Raw genomic sequence first — 17,057 nt, 5'->3', positions numbered from 1 at the left:
ACAAAAAAATAAATAAAATAGTGCAGTTTATACCAAAATATCTTCCAGTTGAAAACTACAAAATTTTTAATTGATGTACCCTAAGAACTTTTTGATGTACCCTGGGATCCTTTCCCTGATGTACCCTTAGAACCACCATGTCGTTCTATTAGAGGTTTTACGGTATTCTGTTTAAACTTAAAAAACCCATTCAATTTTCACTACATCAGCTTCGGATGTCGAAAATTTCATGTATGCCTTCGCCCGAAAGCTAACTCATTTTGCGTGACTAAATGAATCAATTGACTTGTTGCTTATAGGGTAACATACCGTGAAAACTGTAATATAGCACCTAATTGTAAAATAAGCTGACACATTTTCTGTTTCAAATACTCGGTGCGACAGTTCACAAAAAGAACTTTGAAGTTGGGAAAACTTTGAAATGTTCTCGACTTCAGACTTTATTTTTTGATTGAAGTTCCGGATTTTTCAGACAACAAACAGTTGCGATTTTTAGGTTCTGTGACCTCGAAAGGCCTCAAAAAAAAGTGAGCATTTTTTCCGTAAATAGAATCGTACCATTGACCTCAAAATCCCAATTGTCTTCCACAAAAAATTGAACCAACCCAAAAACAATTAGCACTTCCCTATATTGCTCAACTCCCCATGATAAGTAGTTCGTCAAAACTCAATTGTAGCAAACTCCCTTTCATCTTTTATTGTTTTCTTTACATTGTCTGTCACCAGGTGCTAACCCATTCTCTTCCATTGCTAATACCCTTCCCCTTACTGTGGTCCATCTGACCCCCCATAACATCGTCTGTTCGACTATCTCTGGTCTGTTTGCCATTGATCGTTCTGTTTTCCTCGTCTTCGTCGTTCTTGGTTGTTCTAACATGTGCCCTTTCAACGCCCAACTCAATTCTCGGATCAAGAAAACCAACCAAGATGATTTCAAGAAGAAGCACAATAGGATGAAGTCTCATAATCAAGAGAAAAGAAGTCAGAGGATTGGTAAGTAATTTTTAAATTTCTGATTTTTAATTAATGGTTTTCAAATGTATTAATTCCAAAGTAAACAAAAATAGTTCACAGTTTCAAAATGTTTATAATTCGCAACTCGACTTACTTCTATCGATACTGACGTTGATATCATGATTGTCTGAGAAAAAAAAGGTTGAGACGCAGAGAAAAAGTGTCTGCGTCTTCACCTAATGTGTGCTATTTAGGCTCTCCGCTTCGATATCGCTACCGTATTTAGACTGCAAAAAATACTCTCTAACCTTTTTTTTTCTCAGACAAACATAATATCAGTACATTTCTTTATTTTCAGAATCTCCCGACGTTACAATAACATTTTCCAACCTCCATTCATCAGTACCCACTGACGATTTCCGTGAACATTTCTCCGATTTCAAACTACGAAGTATCACTCTTGATATGACTCCAGAAGGCGTTCCAATTGGTACTGGATCTATTCAACTTCCAAAACAACAAGCTCTCCGTCTCATCATGAAATTCTCTAATCTCACATTCCACGGACAAACTGTGCATTTTAAACTGATTGATAAGTCAACGATGAATCGAAAAGTGACATTTACGGAAATGGAAGAGACTGAAATGATGGAGAAAAGGTCTCGAGAATCCACACCGATTAAGGCCAGTCCATTAAGAGAGCAGAAACGACAACAGTTTGTCAGGAAGCTAGCGGCGAAGGATTTGAGTCAGGAAGTGCTTTCGGCGACTTTGTCTAATTTGAGTATTTAATGTTATACTGGTGTCTGTAATAAACTCCTAAAAACTTGAATAATTTTTTATGTTAATGGCTCAAAAATGGAGTATTTTCCGAAAATAGTTTACTTGGTGAAAAATAAAATCGAGAAATAAAATGCGTAGGAAAATTTGCCAGAAGAGGGACCAGGAACCATCGAGAAAAATTCGAATAATTTTCATCTTACAATAGTTTCGTAACAGTAAAATAAGTTTGAAACTACGAAGAAAAAATATTTCGCTCGTTTTCTAGCTCTATCCATTACGTTTTCAAAGTTATTTTCTTTTCCATGGTTCCTTTCCGGAGAACTATTAGCAAAACCACTACTTCATAATTTGGTTTGTTCTCTACATACATCCACTAAACATACCTTTTTATTCGAAGATATCCAAAAAATTGTCTGGAAATAGAAGATCCCCCTCTAATAGAAGGGCCCCTGTAATAGAAGGGACCCCCTTAGGTACCTTGGAACAACAGAATGGCCGGTCCATATCAATACAATACATTTATTCACAACATAACTTTAATACCAAGAAATTTTCAAATTCATCTTTATTTCTGAATAGAACATCGGCAAGATCTTCACCATATTTGCTCTTATATAATACATTCAGTTTCACGAGCAAGTCTTTTCTCATCTTTAAATTTTGTAGGAGCTGAGTGATTTTACCTCTGTTTGACTCCTCATAGATTTCGGCTGCAATTTCATTGATATTAATAGTGAACAAGTTATCTTGAACATAGGTGGCCATTTCATTATTGAGGTTCAGCTCCTCATCAACAATGTCGATGAATCTAAAAATAATAATCCAAAAATATAGGTAACTAATGAATGTAACAAATGAATTTGGAATGCCTTAAGATCTCCACTATTTGAACATGAGCTGATTTATCGAATTTTTGGAACTGTAATTATTTTTTCCAATTGCTATCTCTCTTTCACCTGATTTTTACTGCCTCAATTAATTCACCATCCTTCCAACAAAAAAAAGAATGTATGAAATCAAATGAATCAATACGATTTTTTTTTCAAAATTCTCAAAACTTGATATTTTATATTGAATTTTCAGCTTATTTCCTAATAAAGCTTGGCTCGAACAATATGTCTTTTAATTCGACTGCATACGGTATTATTTTGTAAGGAACTTCTGTGAATCCATAAACAATTTGTTGTTGAAAAAAACCCGCTTTTTTAGTTTCCTATTCCCATATCTTCATCACTTTCAATCGTTTTCTATGTTTTTTTTGGGCTGTGACAAAGGGAAAAAGTGCCAATTAGCCATGCGAACATCTATCGTTTTTTTTTCGATTTCTCTCTGTCGGTGTGCCCATAAAACTTGTGTGTGTTTTCCTTTTCTTCTTCCTCTCCTATACTTTTCTTATATTGTTATTTGGCTTTTCCTTCTTCTTACAGTTTAGCTTTATAAAATGGTCAAAAAATGAGCCATTTTCCCCGATCCAAAAATGTTTTGTTTCTCCATCGAATCGTTTTTTTGAATTCTTTTTTCCCGATTTTATTTATTTCTGCGGCGCCGCCAAATCCACTTGACCCATAATCAAGCATCAAAATACACTCATCTCACTGTTTTTGCTTTATTTTCCCAGAGAGATTTTTGGAAAAAAAACGTTTTTTTGGAATTTTTTTTTCGAAATTTGTCTAGGACCTAAAAACATAGATAACATTGGTTTTGGCATTTTGAATTGTAATATAATGATTACTGTGATTTGGAATGCTAAAATTAATGGCAAAGAAGAAACAGTAAACATTTTCTCCAGGGATTTTCCTTGGATTCTTGAATTGGCTTTTATGAATTGTTGAGTTTTCAAAACTCGCTGTTTTTCCAAGTTCAGAAAGTTTCAAGCATTGTTCAAATCACGATCCGTTTACATGACACAAATTAAAGTATGAAAGAGATTCTGAAAAAAAAGTTAGTGTTAAAAAAAGTTACTGTCATTTGAGCACGTCCCTGAAGTAAAAAAAGTAACTCAGGAAACGTTTTGAGATTTTGCTATAATTTTTTTGAAAATTATACATTTTCAATGAAAGTTTCAATTTTTTTCAATGAGAGGAAAGTTAGCCTTCGGATCCAATAGTCAAAAAAGTTTGAACCACATCCTGTCAGCGAAAGTCCCTTAAGGGGTTGAACTTGTGGGCGAAAACCTAGAGATGCCGCGCCGCTAACTGCTGAGCACCGCTAACTGCTGAGGTCGAAGCCGCGCCGCTAACTGCTGAGGTCGAAGCCGACCGATGGCGTGTATGAGGTACACCCTCTCGAATCAATGCATGCATAATCTCATCTCAAAAAATACTTTCCTTTTTTTTGAACTGAAAACTGCAATCTTCTATGAAAATTCTACTTTTAGCATATTTTTTCTGTTTTGCGGTTTTCATATTCGTCATAGTTTATTCTATTAAACAGTCGACCCTTCCTTCAAAATTTTTTATACAAGTTTTTCTTCTCTACCATTCTTTGAAAAAAGTCACCAAATCGGAAAAGTCGGTCTGTAATTCTGATGTAAACCTTCATATTGTACAACATATATTCAGCCATTGATAGAAGAGAGTGATAGACGTGTCGAGTGATTGATGATAACAAAAAAAGGGAAAACGATTGATAACACCACATTGTACATATTTACATACGACTACCAGATTACATCCTCTTTTTGCCTCTCGTTTCCGCTAATTTTGTTGTGTTTCCCTTTTGTAAATTCGCTCTATTGATAATCCTATCATGCACTTGAATTTGCATGAAACATTGTTGCTTGTCGTACTGTTTTCAAGTTTAAATGTTTCAGTGACTATAGAAATTGCTTTTTATTTGTAGTTTTCATTCTTTGGTGAGATTATCATTGAAACCAAATTAAGTACAAACAAATGAAACAGGGAAAGTTATTAAAAAAACAATTTTTAGATCAGGAAACTTATTTCAGTGATCTACTGTTTCAAATTGGTGAGGAAAAGAGACATTTTTAGACTCCTACAATTAGATCCAATGTTACTCTTTTAGAATAGTATTAGTATAAATTTTGATGAATCAAACAGTCAATTTTCGATTAAGCTTGATTAGATAATTGAGACTTAAGGGAGCGGAGGAAAGTGATTTTTGAGTTAGAGTATGCGTTTTGACATGATGGTGTACAGTGATCGGTGTTCACACTCCCTCGTTTGCCTACCACTGCGCAGCTCAGCTTAAGCTTGAAGCATCGTTGCTCCTCCAGCGTTAGGTCAACATGTTCAACTCCTTGAACTACATATATTTCGAGAAAATTACTTTTTTTCCCCCTCCCCTTTTAAAGCAAGATTAGACTAGAAAAACAAATTAACGAAATTGCCCGTCTTATTGAAGATATTATACATTGGATGGACAATAAATTTAATAAACTTCACAAAACACCTGAAACATTAAAATTAGAATTTTTCTTTAATGAAACTTTTTTAAAAAATCGATTATTCGGAAGTTACAATCCAATATGAGCGAGAATGTTCAAGCAATAAGTTGTAAAAATCAATCAAATACATAAACAGATAGAATCAGAGAATATATATTTTAGAATTTTCTGTATTCTCGAAATTGTTTAATTTTTATTGTATTTTTATTATGGCACATAATTCGGAGAGTACCGCAATTCGGGGGTACAAGGAGGTACAAAACCCCAAATCAGGTATACAAACTAAGCCTTTTTTCCGGAATTTTGTACCCCCGAATTGAGGATTTTGTACCCCTAAATTGCTTCGCAACCCTTTGTACCCCCGAATTGTTGTACGCTCCAAATTATTTGCCTTTTATTATATTGGGCATATCTTGAGCCTCTCTTGAGTTTATTTTTCATAATTTTAGAACCAATTTTCATAGATTTTTCGGTCAAATTTGGTTCAACATTTCAACCATTTTCAGCTTATTTTAGTCTAGATAAAGATCAATTTTGATAATATTTAGAATCATCTTTTACGAATATTTTGAAACTTCGAGCTAAAATCCCTTTAAAAACACGAAAAATCTAAAAATATGCGCTAGAAATCACTGATAATCAATCAATCCTAAAAAAAAAATTGCATGTTCCAAATTGCCTGAATGAGCAGCCTGAATCAGAAAATGCTCGATTTTTCGGGTTCATTAAATTTGTTCTGCATTCTAATTGTAAGCTGATCAAAAATTACAGTTTCGTTACTATATGAATTTTCATGCGACAATTCTGTAAACGATTCAGTCCTGACACTACAACCTGTTTGAAAAAAGATTCATGATTTCACTTAAAGAAACCTTTAAAAAAATCAATTGCTAGTGCTTATAAGGGTTAAGAATCCAGAAATGCAACTTTTTTCAAGTGGAAGAAACGCTTTCCATTTCGCTTCTCACTGTTCGCTTAATCTCTTCCATTGTCTCGTCTGATTACATCACAACCTTTATCGATAACCCCCCCCCCCCCTCTCTCTCTCTCTCTCTCTCTCTCTCAAAAAGAAGAATCCGGTTGAAAACGAAACGAGTGGTGTTGCATTATTCTGATGGTCATTCAGTGAAAAGATGATAAAGAAGTTCGCGGCTAGATGGCATGCCATTCCTATCCCTTATGATGATATTAGATGATAAGCCTTGACAGTTTTTTTTTGTTGTTTCGACGGAGAATTGTTTATCGGAAAATCAGATGTAACATGGAAAGAGTGGTGTTCTAATCGGGGGTATTATGAGGCAAGAGGGATCAGTATAGGAAGAATTACTTTAATGTGAAGAACACAATTTCTATAGTATGTTTCAGAAACAGTAAAAAATTCGAAATTCTCAAACACCTTTATTAAGCGGAAATAGTCCTAGTCCACGGCCACCATGACTTCGGTTTTGTCAAGAACATGACCAGTTTAAAGATTTTTTATGTATATCTTACAGGAATCAGGAAGCAGTACAAGGCAAAAATGTATCATATTTTACTTTTTCCAAAGAAGATGGTAAATTTTAAAGTCCTGAAAAAGTTGCCTAGATTTTTCTCGATTTCTTTCTCTTTCGAAGGTTAACAAAAACTTTATACAATTGATAACTTTGACTTTTTTTTGCATTTTGTCCCAATATCTTTTAGGGATTATTGAGATTTGCAATAATACAGTTTGTGGAATAGCAGAAACGGGGGAACATTTTTAAAAGGGGAGGAGGGCCTGAAAAAATAATTTTCTCAAAATTTTGTAAAAGTCCCTCTAGGAGTTGCCCAAAACAACTCATGAAGGTGCCGAACAGCAACCAGCTGAGCTGCGATGGAGCAAGCTGAGGTGGCCTAATGATAGTATTCATAACACTGACCAATGTACACAGTCACGTCAGAATGCACACAGTACCTCTGAAAATCTAATGTCTCTAATGCAGTAGATCATTTCGAATCGACTTTAAAGGTGGGGGGGGGGGCAGGAGATTTTTCGGAGGTTTTTTGGAGTTAGGGTATGCATATTACCGTGACGGTGTACAACGCTTAATGTCACTCTGCGTACAGCTGTCGTCCTCGCCTTTATGTATGCAATCGGGCTGCCGCTTTCTCTTTTTCCGCGTAGCTCAGTCGGTAGCGGCGCCGCGCCCTCAATCCTCGCCTCCACAAGTTCAACTCCTCGAGGGGCATCGTTGAACGGAATTTCGACAACATAATTTTTTCATGTCTCACCACCTTTAAAAAGTAAAGCTGAAGAAGTCATAGTTTTGAAACAGAAAATTTTCAAAATAGGGATTTTTATTTCTGGGAACACCCAAACCATTCCTGTCATAAAATCCAAAGGGTGCCCTGTAAAAACGGGACTTTTACAATATTTGCACACCCTCTTCTCCCCCTATCTCCTCCTCCCCATCTCCTTCCTTTTCTTTTTTCCACTTTCAAATTTATGCAAATTCATTTCTCACTCAAATTTGTGCACTCAACCGTACCCGCCACCGTTTCTCGCCTCTCATTTCCATTTTCAGTCCGGAAAAATTCTTGTTTCTCTTTTTTTTTCAATTCGATGCAAATCTCAAATCGGTTCAAAAGACACAAGAGAGACAACTTCCGAATGTAATTTGTCGTTTTCCGAACGAAAAAATGTTCGCAAAAAACCTGATAGAGGGCAGCGAAAGATAAATGATATAACATTCAAATCGTTTATCACTTTTATATCTCTTTTTTTTCGTTCGCAAATCTAAAAATTCCTTGATAATGGAGGTATTATGTAAGAAGCCTTTTAAGATCCCATTGACCGCATTTTCGCTTTGAAACTAAATTCTCAAACATCTAACCCTTTGAAAATGTCTGTTTCGTTTTCTCTCAATGTTTAAAGGTGACGACGAAACAGGAAAATTTTCGGATTTTTTGAAATCTGGAGTATACATTTTTGCGTCGGTGATCACACATTTTGTGTCTACCGTATTCTTTTCATGTATGCCATTCGTTCGTAGCTGGTTTTTGTGGCAGTGCAGCTAAAAAAACAGTGTTTCTAATTTCTTAAGTTACTTCTATTTTCACAAGTATAACTAGTTTTCTTATCACCCAAACTTTAAATCTTCAAAAATGTGTTGAAGGGTTCCCAACCTCCTAATGTTGATACAGTTTATCTCGGTCCAGGATAAAGCTATCAAAAAGTGATAAACTAACAAAATATTTTTGTCATTATTTTATCAGTTGAACACTTTTTGGTATCTTTCATAGAAAACGAGAAAATTCGGCTTAAAGTTGAAAGTATTTCGACTTTCAAGGTTTTACGGTTTCCGGCAGTTCACATTTTGAAAATACTGTTTCGTGAACTCAGTAAATCTGGAACCTATGTTAGAACATTGATTAAAAACTCAAAGATGGCAGTCTTGCAGTTGTATTATCATTAGAAAATTTGGCTCAAAGTATAACGTATTGGTGCCCTTCTATTACAGGTGTTAAGTTATCTAGTTTTGTTTAACTGATAGTGTTTGTTTGTTTGTTTGTATGCTTGTTTTGGTGCGTTCCTTTTCATATTCCTCTCTTTCTCCTTATTCATTGGCTAGTTTCTGGGAAACGATGGCATACTAGAACATGGATTATTTGTTTTGTTTGTTTCTAGGTGAGGAGTAGTGATTCATGAAAGATTCGTCGTTCTGGAAAGTATAGTACATTTTGGGATATTTGAATCAGTTGTTCCACATTAAAAATTTGTTATCTTCACCATCCACATTAAAGTAAAGTTTTGTGATTCGAAACTTATCCGAAACTTGAAACCGCAGATATTTTTCGAGCTAAAAATGTTTAAAAATTAGTGAAATCAGTGCTTCAACAATTTTTGAGAATTTACGAAACATTATTGTTTATTTTTTACCAGACTCCAATATTTAATAAGTTTTAATGGGATGCTAGTTATATTTCTGAGATTCTCGAAACATTAATCTTTGGGTGGATCACTTAACAGGTAACTTTGAAACTGTAATCAAATGGATCTGTTTCATTCTCGACACATACCATATTTCCTCTAATAGAAACCGATGGGATTTCCTCTAATTGAAGCCCATTTATACCGTCAACTCAAATTCATTAATTATTGCCGGATCAAAACATGAACTGAGACCTGAAAACCTCGCAGACCATTTTTACTGTTTTTACTGATTCAAATTGGTGCTTTCAGTATAATGTTTAGATGCTATTGATCTTTCCCAACGATGATGTTTTAAAATAACTAGTCTACCTATTTATAGCCTTCTTGTCATTATGAAATCTATCTTTTCAGTATTTAATGCTGGTTTAGGTGCTACATCGAAATGTTCTCAAAATTTCCATAATCCAATTTAGCATAAAGTTGCATATTTCAAATTCCCTCTCACTGACTCATTGATAGACTGTCTCCATGTAACCTATTCTTTTCTCTCTATGTATTTTATTATTCCCACGTTTGAGTTGGCTCCAAACACATTCTTATTTTTCTTTCTTCTTCTCTCTTTGCAAACAAACAATAAGAGGGATGTGTCATCTGAATTCCATTCGATTACTCATCATCTCTTCTCTTGGTCCACACGCTTATTCTTAGGCGGTGTTCCTTTTTGATTGGTGAAGATGGTTTTCTTCCGTTTCATTTTGTTCTTGTTTGACGGTGAAAGATTAATGAAAACGTTGTCAATTCGAAACCTTTATCCTATTACAGTGATGTTCAGACTTATGCATTTTTGCTAAACTTACTGAAATGGACAGTAACTTTATGCAGAACAGTCGCTTTTCTTCTTTTTTTTTTTATTATTTTGACTCCATCAACTACTGAGGATTAACTTCTATACTGGTGGATAAATGATATCACATTCTTGATACCGTAATTAACATTTCCAGTCAAATTTTAAAAACAATTTTTCTCAGAATTGAGAAATATTATTCCGTTATTTCAAACCTTGATTTTTAATTGGGTAGAGTTTCAACAAGTTTACGAAATCCTTTCCAATTTGAAATCATGGATTGTAACCTATTTAACCGGGGATATAAGAATTATTTGGGTTTCTATGACCATGTAGCTCACCCAGACTTCGTAAGAAACTCATATTCTCCAAATATAGGGATAGTCCTGTTTTTAAATAGACCGTATTCTTGAAAAAAATTTTTTTTGAATAATCTTTGTTCATTTTTTATTGTTTTTCAAGCATTTTAAAAATGTTTGAAGAGAATAAAACAGAGGTTATAGTTTCTGAATGTTTGGTTACTGTTTCAGAACTACGTTTATTGATGCATTCCATTTTAATTTTGATGCTTCTGTCGGTACATGGTTCTGCGGGTACAAGTGGTTTTCACCGAATTGAGGATTTGGTACGCCTTAACCGCTTTGTACCCCAACAACCATAACATTTGGGTACCCTCCGAATTATTTGCCTCTTCTGTCATTGAATTACGTTTCAGAACTAGCCTGAAACTACAAAAATATTTTTTCCTACTCCCAGTTCCTAACTAGCATCTCTACTTCACAGTTAACGTTGTCGGCTATGCCAAAATTTGACATTTACGATGGCAACGTGTAAAATTTGCTCCGTTATCAGTGTCTTTCACTTTGCACATCAAGTCTAATTGACATCATTTAGTGGTGCATAGTCTTAGATAGAGTTCAGTGAATTTTTAGTACATACTTTCTGTTTTATCGAACATTCAGGAAAACAACTATTGGAATACCGTAAAAACTCCATAGCCACCCCTAATTGGATGCCAGCCTCTAATATAGTGCCATCCTAGAGCACCTCCGAACAATTAAGTGCCAGCCCCTAATATAATGCCACTGTGGATTTTATGGGACTGTGGTAGAAACCGTTATAAAACAGTATTGTGTTGTTTGTTCAAAAATTTTCAACACTTGTTATTTTTCCAATTGAGACGGGTGAATTTGAATTGTACCAAACTAATTTTTCAATTTTTGCATAAAGCGCATTGGCTTGAATATGGTGAAAATAGCAAAAAGCTTACATTTACATTTTTAAATGGTTACGGTAGCACTCATGTCATTGTTCACTACTTCCATTATAGTTTTGAAACCTCTTATCCTGTTGAAACTGAATTCTTTCAAAAATTTTGAACTTTCAACTTTTGCCAATTATTTCTCGCCTCGTCACCCATCCTTTAAATTACCCTCTCCCTCTCATCATCATCTCCATTTTTTTTGGCTTTCACACTTTTCACTTTTTCACTCAATTGTTGTCCTTGCTTCCTTCTTTTCTTCCTGTATCGAATGATGGGGAGAGAGAATAAAAAAGTAGGAAAGAAATAGTACCAATTTGTTCTTCTTCTTATTCTATTCGATATCTACTTCTTCCTCTTCATTCTACTTGAATGGATTTGCATACAAAATAAAGTATGGACAACACAAAACAACAACTGTAGTGGTTTCTGTGTTTTGTTGTTTTTCTTCGGTTTCATAGTGGTTTTATTTTGATTGTGGCTTACAACTAGAGAAAAGTTTGATTCCATTTCTTTAAGAAGTGTTTTTTCCGAACAAATGAAGTCTACATTTTTGTAAAAATTTTATCTGTTCCTGTATATTTCTAAATTGATTGAATCTGTAAAGTATTGCTATGTTGAACATATTCGTGTTATTCGAAGTTAACTTTTTTTGGAAATTAGATGTTTTTGAATTTCAGGCTGTAAAGTTCCTCAGACACATTCATAACACACATCAGAGAAATTAATGAGGTTCAAACTTCTGTAAAATTAATTCTGTTCTAGAAACTTCATAAAATGGTTGGCCCTAATAGCTATTGATGCTTTCTTTATTGAATTCTGCTCATGCTCATTGATGCTCATTCTGAAATCCAAAATATTCGATTTTATAATTTTCTGGGAAATTCTGTGTTTTTGAATTTCAGCATAGAAAGAGTAAAGAGCGAAGGGACGAACAGTAAAAAATTGAGTTGTTTGAAGCGAAAGAGGCACGACAAACCGGCTGTTTAGACTTAAGCTCGCTGATTTTTTTCGGGGTACGCATTTTTGCGTCTTGGTGTACATCAATTTGCTGTTTAAAACCTCCACTCTCTTGTCCGGCCATGGTACCCCTTTTAAGTATACCATAAGTCAAGTAGCTGAGCGGCGTGCCACTTCCGATACCCTTCCCGCAACCGAGTCTCCGCCCCTTTTTGCAAGTCTCGCGCACTTTTAAACTTTCTTTCTACTAAAACAACGCTCCTAACAGTATAAAAAGTTTCGTATATATTTAAACTGTAAGAAACAGAAATAAAAACCGGAACGGAACCGTGCGGTGAAATTGCAAAAATAGGCGGAGTTGCTCTTTAAATGAGGTGAGACAGAAGATCCACAAGTTCTACTCCTCGAGGAGCTTATATGAACGAAGTTTCGAGAAAATTTAGTTTTTAATGTCTCCTCGCCTTTAAAAATTATTTTCGGGATTTTACTGTTACACAATGCCACTTTAAAAAATGTTTTTTTTTCAGTCTGCTATTACCCAAGTCGTCCTTAAACTTACAATTTGAGCTCAATTATCTCCGTTCCTACGAGAGATATTGAAAATTTGTCAACTGATGAAATGTTTATCAGAATATCAATAGCGTTTCATCAGTCAACCGTTTTTTGATACATTTTTGAGGAAACGAGATAATTAAGCTAAAAATTGTGCTATCCAAAATAAACTCAAGCATTGACCAAAATAATTATTTCAAATTTTTGGAAATCAAAAAAATTTGTTTCAGTTTCACAAATTGCATATTCCAGTTTTCGAACATTTGTTCATGATAAGTCAGAGTTGATAGGAATTTTCCTAAACTATTAGAGCATTTACGATAAATCCTTCATAATTTAGTTTCTCGGTTTTACCATCTTTCAAGATTTCTTACCACATGATTTTCCCCAAACTTTTCGGTCAACTCGATTCTCAAATCTCTTCTCATTTTTCAAGTGCTAAAACCCTTTTATTTCTCATCTCTCACCTAATTTTTCTCTATTTGCACAAATGTTTCTATCAGTACACTTTTATGAAGGGGGTGCGAACAAATGAAGAGGAGCCATTTCTCTGTTTTCTCTAATCCTCTCACTCTCTCCTTATCACTAGTTATCAGAAGTAATGTGAGTGTGTTGTAGTACTGTCCTGCCTCTCAATACCCATACTCACATTCCTATCGTCCCTTCTTTTCATTCTTTTGAATTTGCACAAATAAAATACAACACACAACATTTTATTTTTCATATGTTTCTCATTATACCCTCCCATTGTACATTTAGTTTTATTTCTCTCTGGCTGAACTCTAATTTCTATTTTTCTCTAAACCTCTCTATCTACCATTGTCTCTAATCTACCGGTTTGTTTTTCATTTTTATGAGGATTATCGTTTTTTTTTTCAATTTTTTGATCAGTGAAAGTTTTGAGTATTAGAATGACATGAACTGGTTTTTGAATTGAAAAATAGAGGAAGTGATGATAATATTGATAGGGATTAGAAATTTCTATTTTTTCATTAGAAAACTCTGGAAATTTTCAAGAAATTCCAAAACCTGTTGCTACCCTATGTACTTTCACTTCGAGCTTAATTATCTCGGTTTATATAAGAGATATCAAAAATCTGTCAACTGACAAAACATAGGGCAATTTTATGATAAACATTTTATCAGTTGACAGGATTTTGATATATTTCAAAAAATCCGAGATAATTGAGCTCAAAAAATGGACTACTCATTGACCATTCGAAAAGTGAGTATTCCTAACTATTTTGAAAACAAAAATAATCATTTCAGTTTCACAAACAAGGTATTCAGCCTCAGAACGTTCTTTCAATGTTAAACATTTCGGTGCAGGTTACGATAGAGCGCATTTTCTTTTTGTAGCAAATTCTGTACAACTTTTCCAATGCACATTCTTTGTTTATGAATCAAATCATGGAGTTATACAACTTTTTACGCTTTTACTATCCAAACCTTACCTACATACATTTTGTAGTTAAAATCGGAAAATTTGAATGAAATTTGAAATTGTTAGAATTGAATTAGGATAAACCGAGATTGTTAAATCCGCGTAGCTCAGTGGGTAGCGGTCCCCCATTTTCAGTATTTTGTCCACAAGTACAGTTCCTCAAGAGACTTCGTTTGAATCTAACAGTTAATATATTTTTTGAATTTTTTCCCCATTTCAAAAGTTTCATGTATATCTCAAAATTTACAGAACGTTCATTAGTACGTCATCACATTTCTTCCTTCGTCTTGTAAACCATCAAATTGTGAATCATCTAATAAGAAAGTCAGAACTGAAAAAAAACCAACCGGTAATTGCACGAAAAACCTCCAGTTTCAAATATCACGAGGCTCAATCTGTAAAATTTTTTCGAGAAAGGGAAATGCATTTGTGACCTCATTTGCGATCAAGTTGATTTTATTTCGATCAATTTCTGGAAGTTATGAAGCTGTATTTTTTTTCGTTATGCAACGACTAAATTGATAATTAATTTTTGACACTTCAGAAATATTCTCCATTTGCATTAAAATTGGAATATTCACTTTTTAGAAAACGAAAAAGTGAAACAGAAACTTTTGAAAGAATTTCCAAAAATTGAAAACAATTTTTTTACTGAACATTTGAAACAGAAGCTTTGGAAGCAAAGTAGTTTGACATACATTTTTAACTTCTCTCTCTCTCCACTTCTCTGAAACTGCATGACGTCACACAGTGAACAATAGAGCGCACACTGCATGATGACTCCTCTCGGCTACTACAGTTCTTCTCGCTTACAAGACGTGAAAATTTCTGTTCTCCCCCTCTATCCAGAGAATAAAGACAGGGAGCACAAAGAGCAAACAGTGTCAAGCATTTTTCCAGAGCGGGGGTCTCTCTATCTCTGTCTATTTCTCTGTGTCTCTTGATTTTTCAAAACTCTCTCGGTCCGTCCGTTTTCTCTCTTCTTCATGCTCCCACTACTGTTCAAACTTTTTTGCCTCTCCACGTGTTTCACGTGGAATATCGGAACACTTGTACTTCCCGATTATTCTCTTTAGCTGCTCTTCTTCTTCTTCTTCTTATTCTCCCCTTCAAGCCATTTTCTACACCCCCCCCCCCCCCCCCGGCCCCCCCCCAGTAATTCTTTTTTACACACTTTATGTACAACTTGTGCCCGAAAGAGTCGGACAGTTTGTATGTGCCCGGCAGGCGCCGAAAAGACCCTACTGATAAGAGAGCGAGAGAGGGAATTGTGTCCTCTTTTCACTCATAATCACTTTCTGTCATGCCAAAATTTTTACATGATTTTTCGGTCGACACTAAAAACCAACTTGCAAACTTTCGTCTCTTTTTTTGTGCCAATCGATTTATTTTTTTTTTCTGGATTTTTTTTCTGTTTGAACCTACAGTATCAACTTTAATAATGTTGGAAATTTATCTGATTATAAGCATGTTAATGTATTCTGATTGAATGCTCTAAAAGCATACCATGCTATATAATGTTTAGTACACATGCACTTTGAGCTTAATTATCTCGGTTCCGATTAGAGATATCAAAAGTCTGCCAACTTATAAAATGTTTGTGATATTTTGAAAAACATTTTCTCAGTTAACCACTTTTTGATAACTCTTATAGAAATCGAAATAATTGAGCTCTAATCTAAAGTATAGGGCGACGTTCTAGTAGAGCGGTTATTACCTTTTTTCTGTTTCTTGATCTCTATTCTTTCTAACCTTTATTTTCCCTTGTATTGAATAGTACGTAATTTCTTTCTTTTTAAATTTTTTGTTTTGCAGAGCCAAAATGGTGAATATTCCGAGCGACGCGGTCCCACCTCGACTTTGTGTCATCGAGAAGTTGAACGGAGAGACGGTTAGTTGTAAAAAGTTTATAGGAAAATTCTGTCCGAAGTTTTTGAATCAAGAATCGAAATTTGTATACTGTTTGATGTTAATGATAAATGAAAATCACTGAAATTTATTTGATAGTAACTGGAAAATAAGGGATGGTTCGTTTGAAAACAGTAATTTAAAGTTTCCAGTTAATTTCATGATTTTCTTCAAATTCCTTTAAATTGCCGTTTCAGAATTCGCAGAATTTCTGGTATTTATTTAGTGATAGTTTTATACTCCCCGGGGCTACAACAATATAATTGAGAGTCATCCGCACATTTTGTCATTCGCCGATTACTTTGAAAATTCACCACCACATTGTCATAGTTGTGTGAAACTGGGAATGTTTTCGTTTTAATCCAAAATGAACTAGTGGGAATCATTCGAAATTCTCCATTTATTAGCTGACATCGAAACAGAAGAACAAATTTATAAATTATAAGATCCAAATTTCAGGAATATGGCTACAACTTGCACGCCGAGAAGGGACGTGGACAATTCGTGGGAATTGTCGACGCAAACAGTCCGGCTGAGAGGTGAGAGGATTATCACTGTTTCGAACAATTAGTTTAATATTGAACCTTTTTAAAGACGTTAATACCAGTTCTTTTTTCCGTAATTTTATAAAACAACGAAAAAGTGTTTTATAGAAAACAAGAAGTTCATGCGTACGACCATAGTTACGGTGATGAAATAGTCATGAATTAAGCAACATGCACGCTCTCCCACAGAACATTTCCGAACTGCAAATTAATTTTTGATCTACAGAAAAAAAGTTTGGCGAGATCACAATTGCAGGTCTAAAACCATAATTTCAGAATTTTTTATCTGATTTTGTGGAGTCCCAAGATGATTCAAATGATTCTTAAAAAATTAATTAGTGGTAATAGATTCATGTATGGTCCTTTTCCGGAAGAAAAAATGTCAAAAATGGTAATTTTTGAAAGTTTTTTACAGAAAAAATCTATCTCCTCTTTCAGTTTTTGACATTTCTAGGAGTTCTATAGCTCAAAAAAACTGCAATTATTTTCTCTTCATTTTCTATGGATG

The 17,057-nt window shown here is 34.5% G+C and overlaps 3 protein-coding genes across 3 annotated transcripts in view; 2 read left to right on the top strand and 1 right to left on the bottom strand.

Annotated features, from left to right (window-relative positions):
* The window catches only part of CBG21776, a gene marked incomplete at both ends in the record, with an annotated part of 51,716 nt that overhangs the window by 5,876 nt on the left and 28,783 nt on the right, over window positions 1–17,057 (bottom strand). The window lies entirely within an intron of this gene.
* On the top strand, window positions 876–1,746 carry CBG21777 (the record flags this gene model as incomplete). Its single annotated transcript, XM_002632964.1, has 2 exons — window positions 876–993; window positions 1,313–1,746. 2 exons carry the CDS (start codon window positions 876–878, stop codon window positions 1,744–1,746), a joined length of 552 nt encoding a protein of 183 aa, XP_002633010.1.
* The window catches only part of Cbr-tag-60, a gene marked incomplete at both ends in the record, with an annotated part of 27,963 nt that continues 26,824 nt past the window's right edge, over window positions 15,919–17,057 (top strand). The window contains 2 exons of the mRNA XM_045235203.1: window positions 15,919–15,987; window positions 16,464–16,543. Coding sequence (XP_045097358.1) covers window positions 15,919–15,987; window positions 16,464–16,543 — 149 coding nt within the window. The remainder of the gene's footprint in view (window positions 15,988–16,463; window positions 16,544–17,057) is intronic.

The sequence above is a fragment of the Caenorhabditis briggsae genome (assembly GCF_000004555.2).
Source record: "Caenorhabditis briggsae complete genome, chrIV, whole genome shotgun sequence".
Lineage (NCBI taxonomy): Eukaryota > Metazoa > Nematoda > Chromadorea > Rhabditida > Rhabditidae > Caenorhabditis > Caenorhabditis briggsae.
The sequence above is the reverse complement of the archived record's forward strand: the minus strand, read 5'-3'. Positions and strand labels throughout refer to the sequence as shown.